The 17,752-nt window shown below is 33.1% G+C and overlaps 4 protein-coding genes and 1 long non-coding RNA gene across 5 annotated transcripts; 3 read left to right on the top strand and 2 right to left on the bottom strand.

Moving 5' to 3' along the window:
* Window positions 1-2,085: 2,085 nt before the first annotated feature.
* LOC115977852 (germin-like protein 9-3) lies at window positions 2,086-5,095 on the top strand. Its single transcript, XM_031099879.1, has 2 exons — window positions 2,086-2,465; window positions 4,846-5,095. The coding sequence occupies exons 1-2, from the start codon at window positions 2,086-2,088 to the stop codon at window positions 5,075-5,077; spliced, it is 612 nt and encodes a 203-aa protein (XP_030955739.1). The 3' UTR covers window positions 5,078-5,095.
* LOC115977860 lies at window positions 2,546-4,618 on the top strand. The gene is made up of 2 exons (XR_004088606.1): window positions 2,546-2,779; window positions 4,413-4,618. It is a non-coding gene; the product is annotated as an uncharacterized LOC115977860 (long non-coding RNA).
* Window positions 5,096-6,407: 1,312 nt separating the features above from the next.
* On the bottom strand, window positions 6,408-8,919 carry LOC115977798 (peroxidase N-like). The gene is made up of 4 exons (XM_031099825.1): window positions 8,704-8,919; window positions 8,054-8,236; window positions 7,469-7,634; window positions 6,408-6,829 (listed from the first exon to the last, which is right to left on the bottom strand). The coding sequence occupies exons 1-4, from the start codon at window positions 8,917-8,919 to the stop codon at window positions 6,408-6,410; spliced, it is 987 nt and encodes a 328-aa protein (XP_030955685.1).
* Window positions 8,920-12,244: 3,325 nt separating this feature from the next.
* LOC115994861 (germin-like protein 9-3) lies at window positions 12,245-12,804 on the top strand. The gene is made up of 2 exons (XM_031119170.1): window positions 12,245-12,419; window positions 12,599-12,804. Exons 1-2 carry the CDS (start codon window positions 12,245-12,247, stop codon window positions 12,802-12,804), a joined length of 381 nt encoding a protein of 126 aa, XP_030975030.1.
* A 1,573-nt stretch (window positions 12,805-14,377) lies between these two features.
* On the bottom strand, window positions 14,378-17,524 carry LOC115976525 (peroxidase 59-like). The gene is made up of 4 exons (XM_031097884.1): window positions 17,309-17,524; window positions 16,639-16,821; window positions 15,063-15,228; window positions 14,378-14,826 (listed from the first exon to the last, which is right to left on the bottom strand). The coding sequence occupies exons 1-4, from the start codon at window positions 17,522-17,524 to the stop codon at window positions 14,378-14,380; spliced, it is 1,014 nt and encodes a 337-aa protein (XP_030953744.1).
* Between the last annotated feature and the right edge of the window lie 228 nt (window positions 17,525-17,752).

Genomic DNA, 17,752 nt, shown 5'->3' with positions numbered 1-17,752 from the left:
GACTCTCTTGAACATTTGATTGAAATCATTGCATAACAAGGTACGGATATACCTACCGAGTGAAGTGAATGTTCACCGGATACAAATAATGAATTGCATGATCTTGATAGATAGATAGTGGTGAGGAGAGGGAGAATTGGGATTGAAACCAAAGAAAAATACTAATACTATTGGGCTATTACTTGAACCCCAATAAATAACCTAATCTAACACGCAAATTCTCGAGACCAAATCTAAGGGTTAAAAGAAAATGATGTAGAGAGGGAAAGAGAAAATAAGAGAATTAGCATAGTTTGACATGATTGCTTAAATATACTAGATCATTGGATCTTCAGAATTCTTTACTTTAAAGAAGTTGACCGAATTGACTAAATTGGATTGAAGTAGACTAAAATAGACTAAATTAGACCGACATGGATTGAAGTGGACCAAAGTATACCGAATGGACCTGATTAGACTAAAGTGGACAGAATGGATAGAATTAGACCAAATGGGCTGAATTGGACCAAAATAGACATAATTAGACCAAAATGGACCAACGTGAACCAAATGGACCAAATTAGACCAAAGTGGACTAAATGGACTGCATTAGACTAAAATGGACCAAATTAGACCAAAATGGATTGAATGGACTGAATCATCGGCCACATCAAAGTTTTTTTTTTTTTTTAAATTGATTTGTTCCTTTAGTTTTTTTTTAATAATATATTAGACGGTTCTAATTTTATATGTACTTTTCCTTTACAAATTCATCTATTTTAATTTAGAAATAACTCTTTTTCACACTTTTCTTTTTCTTCATTGCTCTTACTTCAATTCATTACTCTTAATTTTTTTAATATTATCAAAAAATTAGAGGAATTAATCAATAAAAAAATAGTGACATGACCGGCTGATGATGTAACTCAATAGGAGTGTAGTAACATTAAATACCATGCTTCGATTTTTAGCTATTACAAGCTCATGCTTGTAAGCACAAGGCTCAATTTAAACATATATTATTATACATTTATAGGTATGCTATAAATATATAATAATATATTTATATAGCCCTTGAGTTATATAGATTATGTAGATTTGTAAATTAGCTCACAAAATATCAAATATTTATTTGAAATTTATAGATAATATAAGTAGTTCATTTTGTAGTAAAAAGTATTAAATTTTTAACAATACATGGTTGGTGAATAAACATTTTATAAATTCACAAACAAAAATAATTAAATCTAATTAATCCAAATAAAATAATTTCAAAATAATTTAGTTAGTATTAATTATTAGCATAGATTTGTAAAGAGCCATGTAGCTTGACAGACTCTTTCTGATATCCCTAATTTGGTAAATTTCTCTCGTGTGTCTTTGTTAGAGCAAAGCACTCAATCCTTTTGTTTAAAGAATTCTTGAGAAATCTCTAGCTCGTACTTTCAATAAAAATGTCCATGGTTTAAAATTAAAAAGGAAAAAAAAAACACTATTAGCATATTTTAGTGAATGCTTAAAAAATATTAGTTATAGCGTTTACTATGTATGAAAAAAGAATAAGTTTATCAAGTTACTTTTGAAAAAGCATATACTTGTTCAATAATAAAATGAAAAAAGTTTAAACATATAATGTTAGTTTTAACAAGTTAGTATTTATGATATTTATTGACTTTCATTTTAACAATAAATTTAGGGTCTTCATTTTAAAGATATCACCCTAATAATCTCGCTTCAAGGGGTAGCAGAGAGCATGTAGTTCATAGTTATTGTATTATCAATTATCAAAGATAAGAAGAGTTTAGTACTTTGTGGGTGTCGTGTACAAGCCAACGACAAACCCAGACAACTGCCTGCAGCTACAACAAGAATGGCTTCATAGTTTCCATCTCTAGCTGTTGATTTCAATAAGGACTGCAGAAGGATTGAAAATACGATTACCTTTATTCCTTTCATAACATAACATCACCCTACAAATACTGGCCCTTCTCTATCAAACCCAAATCACCTCATTGTACCACATAATAAACTATCATCAAAGTACCATATTAGTTTTTTCCTATATACCTCAAGTTTCTCTCTTCCCTGGCCTCTAAAACTTTCACCATGAAATTCTTCTCACTTCTAATTTCTTCATTTGCCATCATCCAAATGGCAATGGCTGGAGACCCAGACATCCTCACTGATTTTATAGTCCTCCCAAATGTCACCAACGTTGATGGGAATTTCTTCACATTCACTGGCTTGCGTGACCTTTTCAAGGGAGGCCCTTCCACAACCCTCAAAGTCTCGAAAGTAATCTTGGCCGAGTTCTCTACTCTCAATGGGCAGAGTGTTTCTTATGCTGTCCTTGGATACCCGGCTGGCACAACTAGCCCACCCCACGTTCATCCTCGTGCTTCTGAGCTTCTTTTCGTGGTTGAAGGTACCCTTCAAGTCGGGTTTGTTGATACAACCAACAAGCTCTTTACTCAGACACTACAAATGTAACGTCCCATCAGTTAAAAAAAAAAAAAAGAAAGAAGAAGAAGAAGAAGATCAGATTGTTGGTTCCCACGTGCTCCCCACCTAACCCCACTGCCCATCACACAATCCACTCCCTCTTTTCTCTCTTTGGCCGGTCACTCTCACTCTTGTTCTCCTTTTCTTTTTCTTTTTCAGTCAACACAACATACAACACACACACTCCTCTCCCTCGCCCTCCCACCGGTACATTCCTCATCATCACCTCTACCATTTTTTCCAGCAAAATCACTAGAAAATCCTCAAGAACATCACACCTTCACATAAGTTAATTGAGGTAAAAGTTTTAATCTCTTTTGATGAGTATTATGTTCTTATTTGAGGTTATTTTACCCAAGCTTTAATAATGATTTTCATGTGATTTAAGAGTTTTGAAAATGATATTCATGTGTTATACATATGGGTTTTGGTCTTGGTGGATGTATTTGTTGAGTGAGTTCATGTTTTTTACAATGTTGGGTATCTAAGGCTTGTTATGGTGAAAATTTAGGAGTTTTGAGGTATATCTTGTGAAATAAATTGTGAATATAATTTTATGGTTTATTTAGAGCTAGTTAAAGATCTAAATTGTTTGTTTGAAAGGATATTGTGATTTTGGTGTCATGGGTCTCTTGATGATGTTGTGAAAACCTTGTGGAAACTATTTATAAATTATTGAGGTTTTGATGTTAGAAATAATACCTTGTATGATTCATAAGTATAATGGGAGTCTATGTCTTGTAAAGTAATTGGTTGAGAAACTTTGGAGATGGAAAATATTATTTGTGAGGCTAAATCTAGGCTTGCCTAATTTAGTGCTTATTTGGCAATTCCTAATATGTAGTTAGATACAATTTCAAGCTTTATACTTATTTTGATAGGTTTGCTTGTTATTGTTTTAGGTTCTAGCTAATTTCTTTTGGAGCTTGGAAAATTAGTTTTTTTGCGGGTTGCGAGGTAAGTAGCTTTTAATGAGAATTTTGGAAAAAATAATCACGTTGCATAAACATTATTTTTGGGTCAAACACATTTTGGAAAATTAATGGTGGAACTATGTTTTTCTAAAAGGTGTTGTGTTATGACCCTACTATATATGATTATATATGAAAATGCATATTCTTATTGCATATGGGGGATTTGCATGATTTGTTAGCAAAGAAAAGACTAGCATCTTTGATTAAATTCTAGAAAATGCGTATTATGGATTTATTGCATTATTTGCAAAAATATAAAGATGCTTTATCTTGGCCTATGTTATTTGGGAAGTTAATACAAAATCTCTTGGGCAAGAAATAAGTTGAAGGCTTTGAGAACCTTGTGAATATCTTGGGCATTCAAATATTTTATGAAACTACTTAGAAGTGAATTATGTATTTTGAATTAAAGTTATGTGAGCTCTTTATGTTCTACCCATGTGCTGTGACATGTGATTACTCGGTGATTACCTAGCTAGATACTATAGTCTGTGTGACATTAGTATCTTAGCACCCGTCTTTGTGATGGTTATTAGTTCCGGCTTTGTGTCGGCGATGAGTTCCGACTTTGTCTCGGCAATTTAGTTCCGGCTTTGTGTCGGCAATGAGTTCTGGCTTTGTGTCGGCGATTATCATGTGGCCTTGGGTTAGATTTTCTGGTTTGGAACGGTGTTGTTATTGCTCACAGTATAGTAAGTAGTTTCATGTTGAGATATTTTGAGGAATATATAGTATGTAATCTCATGAGAACATTTTGAGAAGCTTTGTGCTGTGTCAATTTATTCATTCTTGTCATATTATTTTTGGGAAATGGTTTTGTAGAAACTATTTGGAAACTCCCGAATTAAAAGCATGATTTGTAAATTGTTACCATCATGAAACTTGCATTTCCCCCACCCCCTTTAATTATGCTACTTACTGGGCTCTGTCTCATCCCATTATTTTATAACATTTCAGAGTAGGCAACGGTCTTTTGAGACAGCTTTTTGGTGGCTAATAGTAGTTAGACTAACTACTAATGGAGGCTGAACTTTGGTAATGGGTATATTAGATGATGTACATCTTAGAATAGGCTTGACTCATTCTTTTGTATATTATAGTGGCTATGATGTTATTTCCCACTGATGAGACAAGCTGATGATATGTAATTAATTATTCAGACCTCTATTCTTTTGTGGCCAATGGTCTTTGTAATTATTTCTTAGAGCTCTGACTTACTCTGAGAATATATTCAATGGAATTATTATGATAATCCTTGATATTAGAACTTGATATAATTTTGTGGATTGGATTGTCAAAAAGGAAAGAAAAAAAAAAAAAAATCTACAGGTACTTTGAGATGTCTTTCTCATGCTTCAAATCCTTTGGGGTTTGGGGCGTGACAACAAACGGGTGATATCTTTGTGTTCCCAAAGGGACTTGTGCACTTCCAGTACAATGCTGATGCACAAATACCTGTTGTAGCGATTTCAGCATTTGGGAGTGCAAATGCTGGAACCGTTTCAATTCCCATCACTTTGTTCACTACTGGCATTGACGATGTTGTCTTGGCTAAATCCTTCAAGACCAATACTACCACCATAGAAGCTCTTAAGTCTGGTCTTGCTCCTCCCATGCCTTGAGGATAGCATTCATTAAGAGTACAACGTTACAATATCTCCTTGTTCTTTGGTGTTTTGTGTTTTTTTTTTTTTTTTTTGGGAATAATTTTCCTTATTGTTTGAAAGGGTATGACTATGTATCATCAAGTTTATTAACATTAAATGAAGTTCTCTTATCTATCATCAAAGATATATTAATCTTTATGCTTTTCGGCATTGTTGGATAGCAATTTGCATCCAATTTTTCTTTTTTAAATTCGCGTCTCTTTAAAATAGATGAAGTTATATGAGCTTGAAGGCACCACTATATGTTAAACAATGAGCCAGCTTAACGTCTTCTCTCTCTTCGACCATCCTTTCTCCAATTCCAATGGAGGGGGACTTGAGTCTGGAGACATCACATCCCAATGGAAAGAGATAAAGTAAGGTTCAAAAGAACATTCATACTATTGAAGAACACATCATTGAATTTGATGATTCAAGGGTCCAAAAAGTATCTTAGTCCCTATATCTCATTAAAATTATACTTCTAGTCTTGGCCAAACCTCTCTCCATCTCTCTCTCTCCAGCACTTTGACGACTGTTGTTGATCAATCAGCGTCAATAATCAATATCTTTTTCCTCCACCAGGATATATTAATTCTCATTAAGAGTGTTAGTCCCACATTGGTATGAAACTAAGTATCCTTGGGGGCAGTCCCTATATATTTGTGTAACTTTTGTGTGTGGAAGAGACTGAAGAGTGAAGAATGAAAATAGCATTTGTCCTGTGAATATCTTGGGGATTTGACTTGATTTGTACTTGTGAGAATCTATGAATATGGTGTTTTTAAGATTTGGAACGCGGTTGATAGTAGATTTAAGTATTTAACATTAAAGCATAGAGTTAATTGAACCACGTTATTGTAATGCCAACCTTTTATTTTTTAAAATTTTTTAGGAAACATTTTTTTTCCATAAATTTTATATTTTCCATAAAAATAGTATTAAATTTTTTTTAAAATAATCCATTAATAAATGTCCTAAGTGCAAGACCAAGATTTTATTGTTTGTGCGCATGCGAATTGATTAATTTTAAATTTCAATAAATTGTATGAAAACTTTCACACTGCCATAAAAAAACTGATCGAAGATGTGAGCTTTCACAGTTTCTCTATGCCGTTATCAAATGGAAAATCATTGGCTACAGGATTCTGGAGAACCAGTTAGAAAAAAGCCAGCAATAAAACCACACTATAGAGACTTAAAATATGTCACTATGATACATGACTACGCTGACCATACAACGAGTAGCAGACTTTAGTACAAATCTTTTTTTTTCCCATCCAATCCTTGTTATCTTCAGCACAATTTATGAGTTCACAACCCTACAGTTCTTTCTGATCTGTCCACTAGACCCAGTAAGTGGACTTATACTCCCCATCTTGATCATGGAATTAGCAAAGTCCGCAAAGAAAAGATCAGAGTTAGTGCTGTAACTTTGGACCAAACTTTGGGTTGTCGTTTTGGCCTCATCACTAGAGAATAAAATTTGGTCAGAACTAAGAAGACCCTTTCCATTGAGCAAGTTCTGAAAGTAGTTGTTGTCAAACAAATCATTTGAGTTTCGATCCAGGAATGTTGTCTTGTTTGCATCACCATTCACTGGGCATATCTTTTGCAAATCGGACAACATAATTGTATCCAAAGTACTGTCTGGAGTGCCTGTTCCGGTGAAGTTGAACAACCTATTGCTGAAGAGAAGACACCTAGATAGCCCAATTGTATGACCTCCTATACAATGCATCAATCAAAGAATCTAATCATTTAATTAGTGGTTTGTCATATATTAGAGAATTGTATGAACCAAGAATTAATTAGTGCCATCTCATGAATTCTGATGGCTAGCTATAATATTGTAACAGGGACTAACATATAAGAATTTTAATTAATCTTAGGGTAAACTGAATTTTTGGTCCTTCAAGTATGGAGTTTGTTTGATTTTGGTCCCTTATTTTAAAATGTTTGATTTTGTTCTTTCAAATTTTAAAATGTAACAATTTAGTTTGACCGATCCCTTTATAATTTTTTCCATTTATTTATTGCTTTCCATCCATTTTTGTTTAATTTTAGTTCCTTTAAATATGGGGTCCTTTAATATGAGTGCTCTAACATTCCTTAGTCACGCAAATAGAAAAATAGATGGATGGACTATATTTTAAAATTTTGAAGGACCAGAATTGAATGTTTAAAAATTGAAAAATCAAAATCAAACATTACTACCCTTATGATTATGAAGGAAATATATATTTTTTTGATGGAATTATGAAGGCTATTTTAGTTGGGTAAATCTGAGAAAACTTTTGCTTAACATTCTTCAATATTTGCATATTATGTTAGTTAAATTTATAGTGTAATTTATGTAACAAGTACCTGATAAGGACACCACATCTTTGAGATTGAGGCCTACATTTGCAAACTTAAGAGTGATATTACCCAGGTTGTCAAATGGAGAAGGAAGCCCAGTATTTGCTCCCGATTGATTTGCCACTAGCGCATCTCTTCTGCCCAACAGAACCTTCCATGTGGGTCCTCCACTCTGCAAACCATTACAAAACATGATGATAAATGTTGAAAGATAATTTTGAACTCAGATTTCATAAGACTTTTGCGTGTACTTGGAAGTTCCTCCGAAATTAAATATTTCTCTAATATTATTCTACTGATTCTAATGTGCTGTTTAGCATATTGCTGCAATAATATACCAAAAACAATAACAACTAATTGTATCGGTCATAAAAATTTTAGGGTCGACAATACATATATACCTGAACAAATTAATCAAGGCAGACCACATTTATTCTTTAATACTATAATAATAGCAATTATAAATGACCATCATTTAATTTTTCTGAACCTGAAGTTGATATGTATACTGGTGAGTAGTGAACTAGTGAATAGTGATCATATATATATATATATATATATGTCAACCAGGAAAAAAAAATTTAAACTTACTAAGAGCACTGAATCTCTTGCAGCTATGGCTACTATATCAGCACATGATACAACATCAGGACATGCACTCTCCACGGAGGTTTTGATATTATCTACAACATCGAATCCTCTAACTGAATTTAAGTTGGGACCGGCAAACTTCTCACCATCGCTTACATCCAATAGTATTGATGCATCACAACCCTATACATTAAAGGCAGAGAAAATGTTACTAATTATTTATGATGCAATGAGGCCATTAAGTTGCCCCAAAAAGTTAAAGAGAAAAGGAAGTTAAAAATGTGGTAAATGGCTTCATAGGCATATCCACTTCTGATATATTTAAAAGAGAAAGTACTTTTCGGATAAACAAGAATACCAACAAATACTTTGAGTGTCCTTGTTGAACTCCCTTTTGGAAATGAGAAACTCCTTAATTTGACAAGCATTAATCAAGGGGTTTCTTTGAGTTCTTCAAATAACTCTCGGAATAATTAGTTTCGATACCTAAAAATTATAAACCCCTTCATGACCTAGGGGTATCTTTGTCATGAGTCATGAAACAAGTATGCTGAAAACACCTATTAAGGTATTGAAATAGACAACTAACAGGATAGTTTTGATGGACATTAAAGAAATGTTGATAAAGGAAATTTGTCGCATAAACTTACATTCACAAAGCAATCATGGAAGTGAAGCCGAAGCAAAGAGGCAGCCATTCGCATTTCAATCTTGATAGCATTTTGAACCTCTCTCCTCACAATAGCCATGAGATTTGGACATGAGGTCTTATAAAAATCTGTAATCAGTTGAGACCTTGCAGCAAGGAATAACATAAAGAAAGCCAAAATCAAAGAATAACCATAGAAGCTATCAGACTTCTTCATGATTGTTTCAATAGCTTCCACACAAGTAGTCGAGGGATGCAAAGATACTCAAAAAAATAATGTAATTTGAGTGTTAAGGCCCTGATGCATGCAACATCTTGCAAGCTTAATTTATAGCCGAGACAATGTGTGCCTTAGCAAGTTTATAATCTGTTATAATATAATTGATTACTTTGTAAGTGCTGATGATGTATGGCTGCTGCAGATAGTGTCTGCCTGAATTCAATACTGCTCTGAATTTGATACTTAAATAAACCCCACATATTAGTAGTTTTAATATTTCCGACACTATATTAATTTTATTGAAAGAGTAGTGGATTCATTGTTATCTGAATGCATAGAAAATGACCTTCTCGTGCAAGTTCATGAATCAGAACACACTCAGAAGCATTAGTGCTTGTGGAAGGACTAAAGCTTTTTGCTGCCACTTGGGCGCACGATTTAGTTATGCGTGCATTAAGAATGTTTAAGATTTAAATTTTGTCAGTATTAGCATTCTGGTAACTTAGATGGATGGCTGTGTTTTGTTAAAGATAATATTATTATAGTGGTTTATTATGCATTGGTTCAAGTTGCCCAACTTAGTGTAGATTAAGTCTATTTAGGGCTAACCCTAGACCCTATAGCTCTTATACATACCATATATATTAAAGTTTCTTTGTGTAACTGTTTAAGATTTTACACCATAGACATAGGCCACTAGGCCGAACCAGGTAATCCTAGTGTCCTCCCTCTCTCTTTTACATTTCTACTCTATTTTCTATTTCCTTCAATTTATTGAATATTTTGGCCCGTCATTTTTAATGCTCTAATTAATTTTACTTGTCTCATCTTAGTTAGCATATTCCGTAGTATCCAATTAGAGTTGTTGATTTGATTGTTGTTATATGGGGTTTGACATTTTGATTGAACAACTGACCAAGCTACAAAATGTTTACATGGTAGTCCATGTGTCACACATAACACACTCACTGCATTTGACCTGCTAAAAGCACACTCAGTACGTACGTACTAGCTAGGTTTTAACATATAGATGAACCACCATCTAAGTTGCCATGACATGTGAAATGAGAATGATATAGATCATGACTCTCTTGAACATTTGATTGAAATCATTGCATAACAAGGTACGGATATACCTACTGAGTGAAGTGAATGTTCACTGGATATAAATAATGAATTGCATGATCTTGATAGATAGATAGTGGCGGGGAGAGGAAGAAGTGGGATTCGAATCAAAGAAAAATACTATTACCGTTGAATTATCACTTGAACCCCAATAAATGACCTAATCTAACATGCAAATCACTGAGACTAAATCTAAGGGTTAAAATAAAATAATGTAGAGAAGGAAAGAGAAAATAAGAGAATTAACATGGCTTGATTTGATTGCTTACATATACTAGAATACTGGATCTTCAAAATTCTTTACTTGGCTGAATTGGACTAAAATAGATTGAAATAGACTAAATTAGACCGACATGGAATGAAGTGGACCAAAGTATACCAAATGGACCTAATTGGACTAAATTGAACCAAATGGATAGAATTAGACCGAATGAGCTAAATTGGACCGAAATAGACTTAATTAGACTAAAATGGACCGACATGAACCAAATGGACTGAATTAGACTGAAGTGGATAGAATGGATTGCATTAGACTAAAATGGACCAAATAGAACAAATTAGACTGAATGGACTAAATCATCGGCCACATCACAGTTTTTTTTTAATTGATTTGCTCCTCTAGTTTTTTGATAATATTAAATATATTAACCGATTGACTTCACACATTTATCTTGCACGTTTGTTTTTTTCCTAATAATATATTGGAAGGTTTTAACTTTATATATACTTTTTCTTTACAACTTCATCTATTTTAATTTAGAGATAACTCTTTCCACACTTTTCTTTTTCTTCATTGCTCTTACTTCAATTCATTACTCTTTTTTTTTTTTTTTTAATATTAGCAAAAAAATTAGAGGAACAAATCAATAAAAAATAGTGACGTAGCTAATAATGTGACTCAATAAGAGTGTAGTAATATTAAATATTATGCTTTGACTTTTAGCTATGACAAGCTCATGAAGGCTCAATTTAAATATATATTATTATATATTTATAGGTATGCTATAAATATATTTAATATACTTATATAGCCCTGGAATTATATAGATTATGTAGATTTGTAAATTAGCTCACAAAATATCAAATATTTATTTGTATTTATTTGTAATTTATTGATAATATAAATAGTTCATTTTGTAGTAAAAAGTATTAAATTTTTAACAATACATGGTTGGTGAATAAACTTTTTATAAGTTCACGAACAAAAATAATTAAATATAATTAATCCAAATAAAAGAATTTCAATATAATTTAGTTAGTGTTAATTATTAGCATAGATTTGTTAAGAGCCATGTAGCTTGATTGATTCTTTTTTATGTCCCTAATTTGGTGAATTTCTCTCGTGCATCTTCACTAGAGCAAAGCCCTCATTCCTTAGCTTGACTAATTCTTTTTTATGTTCCTAATTTGGTGAATTTCTCTTGTGCATCTTTACTAGAGCAAAGCGCTCATTCCTTTTGTTTAAAGACTTTTTGGGAAATCTCTAGCTCATACTTTCAACATAAATGTCCATGATTTAAATCTCCCCTTTTAGAACTATAGAATTATAAAATTAAAAAGGAAAAAAAAAAAAACAATATTAGCATATTTTAGTGAATACTTAAAAAATATTAGTTATAGCGTTTACTGTATATGAAAAAAAATAAGTTTATCAAGTTGCTTTTGAAAAAGCATATGCTTATTCAACAAGAAAATGATCAATGCTTGAACAATTTAGTATTTATGATATTTATTGACTTTCATTTTAACACTAAATTTAGGGCCTTCATTTTAAAGATATCACCCTAATAATATCGCTTCAAGGGGTAGCAGAGAGCATGTAGTTCATAGTTATTGTATTATCAATTATCAAAGATGAGAAAAGTTTAGTATTTTGTGGGTGTCGTGTACGAGCAAACGACAAACCCAGACTACTGCCTGCAGCTACAACAAGAATGGCTTCATAGTTTCCATCTCTAGCTGTTGATTCAATAAGGACTGCAGAAGGATTGAAAATACGCATAACAACACCCTATAAAATACTGGCCCTTCTATCAAATCCAAATAACCTCATTGCACCACATAATAAACTATCATCAAAGTATTATATTAGTTTTTTCCTATATACCTCAAGTTTCTCTCTTCCATGGCCTCTAAAACTTTCACCATGAAATTCTTCTCACTACTAATTTCTTCATTTGCCATCATCCAACTGGCAATGGCTGGAGACCCAGAAATCTTCACTGATTTTATAGTCCCCCCAAATGTCACCAACGTTGATGAGAATTTCTTCACATTCACTGGCTTGCGTGACCTTTTTAAGGGAGGCCCTTCCACAACCCTCAAAGTCTCGAAAGTAAGCTTGGCTAAGTTCTCTGCTATCAATGGGCAGAGTGTTTCTTAAGCTGTCCTTGAATACCCAGCTGGCACAACTAACCCACCCCACATTCATCCTCGTGCTTCTGAGCTTCTTTTCGTGGTTGGAGGTACCCTTCAAGTCGGGTTTGTCGATACAACCAATAAGCTCTTTACTCAGACACTACCAACGGGTGATATCTTTGTGTTCCCAAAGGGACTTGTGCACTTCCATACAATGCTGATGCACAAATACCTGTTGCAGCGATTGCAGCATTTGGGAGTGCAAATGCTGGAACCGTTTCAATTCCCAACACTTTGTTCACTACTGGCATTGACGATGTTGTCTTGGCTAAATCCTTCAAGACCAATACTACCACCATTGAAGCTCTTAAGGCTGGTCTAGCTCCTCCCACGCCTTGAGGATGACATTCATTAAGAGTACTACATTACCATATCTCCTTGTTCTTTGGTGTTTTGTGCTTTATTTTTTTGTTTGGAATAATTTTTCTTGTTGTTTAAAAGGGTATGACTATGTATCATCAAGTTTGTCGACGTTAAATGTTGTTCTCTTATCTATCATCAAAGATATATTAATTTTTATGCTTTTCGACATTTTTGGATAGCAATCTGCATCCTTTTGTTTTTTATATTAAATTCACGTCACCTTTAAAATAGATGAAGTTATATGAGCTTGAAGGCACAGCCATATGTTATACAATGAGCCGTCTTAATGTCTTCTCCCTCTTTGACCATCCTTTCTCCAATTCCAATGGAGGGGGACTTAAGTCTGGAGACATCACATCCTAATGGAAAGAGATAAAGTAAGGATCAAAAGACCATTCATACTATTGAAGAACGCATCATTGAATTTGATGATTCAAGGGTCCAAAAAGTATCTTAGTCCCTATATCAATGAACAGAATTTATACTTCAAGTCATGGCCATATAAATCTCATAGTTATAAAATTAGTACAAGCTTCATACATACATTAATGTACTCTCTCTCTCTCTCTCTCTCTCTCAAACACAAACAGAATGCAATGCATTAATTCTACTTTATGGGAGTGGAAAAGCCGCACCTCCAAATCTCAACTATTGGGGCTATGATGGTATAGCACAACAAATAGTACTAAAGATGTCTTTAGAATAGTTACTCTCAACCCAAACCTATCTTTTCTCATTTTTAATTACCGAATGGACCAAAATGGACCGCAATGGATCAAAGTGGACAAAACTGAACCAAATAGACAGAATTGGACTGAATGGACCGAACTGAACTAAATAGAACCAAATAGACAGAATTGGACCGAATGGACCGAACTGAACCAAATAGACAGAATGGACCAAACTGGACCAAATAGACCGAATAGATAAATATGGACCAAACTGTACCGAACTGGACCGAAATGACTGAACTGGGCCGTATTAGACTGCAATCAATAGTAAAAAATAGTGACATGACTAATGATGTGGTTCAACATTAAATGTTAGGCTTTGACTTTTAGATAGGATATAGATGACATAAAACTGTATTATATAACTTATGTTTTGACCATGAGATTATATGGGCATAAGATCTAAAGGTATTGCTACCTTGAAACTAACTTTCCATTGATTCAATTTAGAATATCTTACCAATAATCAAAATCTTATGAAATGCTTTTGTTGTTTACAAAAGTAGATATTTGAAGTTATAATTAAAGGGATGACTTTGGATCACAATTATAATTAAGTTTTAACAATAGCATGGTTACTCCACATATCTTACATTTGTTCCCATTAAAACCAATGGAGAACTTTATACTTCACATTGTACATGTCCCAAACTTATTTCTAGTAATGCAAACAACAGAACCAAAACCACACAATAGAAACTTAAAACAAGTCATAATGATATACATGAAGGCACTGACCATAGATTGAGAAGCAGATTTTAGTACATATCTTATTCTCATTTTCATCAAATCCTGGATAAGTTCAGCACAGTTGATCATCAATTCACTCTCCTGCAGTTCTTGCGTATCTGTCCACGGGACCCAGGAGGTGGACTTATATTCCCCATCTTGACCATGGACTTGGCAAAGTCATCAAAGAAACGATCCGTGCTAATGCTATAATCTTGAATCAAACGTTTAGTTTCATAACTATTCAACAAAACTTGGTCGGAGCTAAGTAGGGCCTTTCTATTGAGCAAGTTCTGAAAGTAATGGTTGTCAAAATCATTAGTTGGGAAACCTATTGGTGAGTCTCGATCTAGGGGTGTTGTAAAGTTTCCAATCTTCGAGTCTAAGTCAGCACTATAGCTACTAACGTTTGGGCACAAAAGTTGCAACTGGAACAGCATATGTTCATCCATAGAACTGTCTGGACGACCCGTTTGTTCGAAGTTGAACAACCTATTGTTGAAGGCAGCACACCTAGCTAGTCCAATTGTATGAGAACCTATACAAAAACCAAAACGCTCAAAGCATCAATTGAAAAAATAAATTTAATCATATAATGTGGCTCATGAATACTAGAGAGGATGTGTGATTACAAATTAAAACAAGAGAAATAACCTTAAATATCATAGACTATTAATTTAAGGTCATCAAGGTGATTTTGGTTGTGAGAACATGTTAATACATTACGTATTATGTTAGCAAATTTTTAGAATACTTTATGCGAAACTTAAGTACCTGATAAGGATACCACATCGGTTACATCGAGTCCTACTTTTTTGAACTTGGCAATGATATTATACAGTGAGTCAAATGCAGAAGGAATTGAAATATTTGCTGCAGCTTTGCTTGACACAAATCCGTCTCTTCTGCCCAACAGAACATTCCACGTTGGTCCTCCAGTCTGCAGACCATCACAGAACATACATGCTAATTAAATTAGTTTGTACTTAAAAAAGTTCAGTCAATATAATATATTCTGTGGGTAATATTAGGGACACAATGTTTTTATCATTGTTTAAATGGTTTGTCGTTATTAGAGCAATATCACTTTCACTTGAGTCTATCATAGGCACCACTTTAACTATGCTATGTCAACTATTTTGTGTCACTAGACTTTTAGGCATATTCTATACTAGAAGTTTTGTGGTTCAGTTTGCAGTGGGCATATCAGCTTGCGGCAGCAAGTAACTTTCAAGGTCTAAGGCAACAGTGGCGGGCCAGAATTTAACTTTAGGAAGGGCAATATTTTATAATTAATGTGTATCTCCATACATATGGAAGCATAGATAGACAAATCTTATAATACTTAAGACCAATTTTAACGATAATACACTACTTATGTAAATACTAAGCTGCGTTTTAATGTTAGAAAATCCATAAAAAGATAGCATATCCATTATATTATATTATTTTTTAGTTATATATACTAATAAGCCATGTTTTCATTTTTCTATAATCAAAATTCCACTTATATATAATTCTCATGCACTAATTTTTAGTAATTAGAGTAATTCCAAGTACAACTTATATGGGGTTTTGTTAAACTCATAAAATAATTAAATTATTACATTTTAAAACCATATTATAAACATTTGTGCATATACTTTAGAGTGTAACTTAAAAATGATATTAAATTATAGAGTTTATTATATAATTGTGTCCAAATTGTATTATTAATTTACATATATATTTTTATGAAAAAAAGAATTAATACATAAAGAATTTGAGATGTTAACCTGCAGGGGAGTTTTGGGTGGACTTGTTGAGTTGGTCCTAATATTCCTAAAGCATTCTGATTTGGGTTTTCACTTCGTGAACCTATTTTTGTGTGTGCGCATTTGTGGTGTATATTCTTTATATTGTTGAATGTGTTTATCAATATTGAGCATTGTGCTTTGAATATTGATTAATTAACTACCCAGTTAAGAATTGAATAATTAAGTTAATTTGGTAATTAAGCCGTATAGGGTTTAAACCTAACTCTCATCCCATATGGATAATCTTTTTTTACTACATTAAATAGAAGGATGTAGCCTAAAGAATTGAACCTGAGCCCTCCCCATAGGTCATGGAAAGGCCAAAAGTGCTACTAATTAAGCTGAGAAGCTCTTGGCCCCTATGCAGTGAGAACTGGGATTCGAATGGCTGTTTTGCATGTAATGCAACAATATAATCATAATAAATAAATAAATAAACCTTATAAATAACTAGTTCATCCTTCTCAAGTTGCCTCCAAATCAAATATCAAATTGTATATTATTCTACTAGTGATCAAATATATGTAATAATAATAATAAAGAAAAAAACTTACTATGACAACGGAATCTCGAGCAGCTATGGCTAATATATCGGCACAAGATACAACACCACTACATTCGTATTCCACAGCTCTTTTAATATCATCTACAACTTCAAATCCTCTAACTGAGTTTAAATTGGAAAAGGAAACCTTCTCACCATCACTTACATCCAATAGTATTGATCCATCACAACCCTAGAAAGGGCAAAGAAAATATTATTATTATTTTTATTATACAATGAGGCCATGACTTTTGCCTCATAAGAGTTTAAAGGCAAAAATAATTAAGTTAAGAGACCTTGAAAGGGCCTTCATAAGCCTTCCCACTTCTCACATATTCAAAAAAGTACCTTTAAAAATAAACAAATGTACCAAGGAATATTTTGAGGATCCTAATTGAAAATCCCTTTTGTAAATGAAAAATCTCTCCTTAATTTGACAAGCATTAATTGAGATGCGAAGTCCTCAGCTGATTCTTGGGATAATTAGTTTCATTAATTAAACTTATCAGCCCTTTTATGACCAAGTAGCATTTTTCTCATGATCAAAAGTAAATTTACGAGAAATTCTTTGTTCACAACAAGAGTAAAACACCACTTAAAAGTTATGAAAGAGACAAATAACAGAATAATTTTGATGGACATAATGAAATGTTGGCAAAAAAATTGATGCTCAAACTCACATTTACAAAGCAATCATGAAAGTGAAGCCGAAGCAAAGAGGCAGCCATACGAATTTCCTTGAAGAAAGCTTTTTCCACCTCATACCTCACAATATTGAGAAGATTTGGACAAGTTCTCTCATAAAAATATGGGGTCAGCTGAGACCTTGCACCCAGGAACAACATAAAGAAAGCCATAATCAAAGAATAACCATAAAAGCTGTTAGACTTCTTCATGGTTACTTCAATGGCTCCCACACAACTGATAATGTGATTTATATGGTCTTGATGGACAGTTAAGTGTTAGGTGATGTCTGACATGGCAGTCATACGGCATTAAATTAATACTTTATTTTGGCTGTTAGTTATGCTAGTATTTTTTATTGGCAGAAATCATTTTGACATAATACCAAAATAATGTTAAGAACTTAATTAACACAGAAGACAACATAAAAAGTTAAGAAG

Source organism: Quercus lobata, chromosome 1, assembly GCF_001633185.2.
Source record: "Quercus lobata isolate SW786 chromosome 1, ValleyOak3.0 Primary Assembly, whole genome shotgun sequence".
Taxonomy (NCBI): domain Eukaryota; kingdom Viridiplantae; phylum Streptophyta; class Magnoliopsida; order Fagales; family Fagaceae; genus Quercus; species Quercus lobata.
The sequence above is the reverse complement of the archived record's forward strand: the minus strand, read 5'-3'. Positions and strand labels throughout refer to the sequence as shown.

Bases quoted from the DNA above. Each gene is read 5' to 3' on its own strand.
- LOC115977852 (XM_031099879.1), top strand. From the start codon at position 2,086: ATGAAATTCTTCTCACTTCTAATTTCTTCATTTGCCATCATCCAAATG. The intron at 2,466-4,845 runs GTAACGTCCCAT...GTGACAACAAAC, and splicing joins TTTACTCAGACACTACAAAT to GGGTGATATCTTTGTGTTCC.
- LOC115977798 (XM_031099825.1), bottom strand. From the start codon at position 8,919: ATGAAGAAGTCTGATAGCTTCTATGGTTATTCTTTGATTTTGGCTTTC. The intron at 8,237-8,703 runs GTAAGTTTATGC...TTTAATGTATAG, and splicing joins TCCATGATTGCTTTGTGAAT to GGTTGTGATGCATCAATACT. The intron at 6,830-7,468 runs GTACTTGTTACA...TGCATTGTATAG, and splicing joins AGATGTGGTGTCCTTATCAG to GAGGTCATACAATTGGGCTA.
- LOC115994861 (XM_031119170.1), top strand. From the start codon at position 12,245: ATGGCTGGAGACCCAGAAATCTTCACTGATTTTATAGTCCCCCCAAAT. The intron at 12,420-12,598 runs GTGTTTCTTAAG...GTGTTCCCAAAG, and splicing joins CTCTGCTATCAATGGGCAGA to GGACTTGTGCACTTCCATAC.
- LOC115976525 (XM_031097884.1), bottom strand. From the start codon at position 17,524: ATGAAGAAGTCTAACAGCTTTTATGGTTATTCTTTGATTATGGCTTTC. The intron at 15,229-16,638 runs GTAAGTTTTTTT...GATGGTCTGCAG, and splicing joins CTCGAGATTCCGTTGTCATA to ACTGGAGGACCAACGTGGAA. The intron at 14,827-15,062 runs GTACTTAAGTTT...GTTTTTGTATAG, and splicing joins CGATGTGGTATCCTTATCAG to GTTCTCATACAATTGGACTA.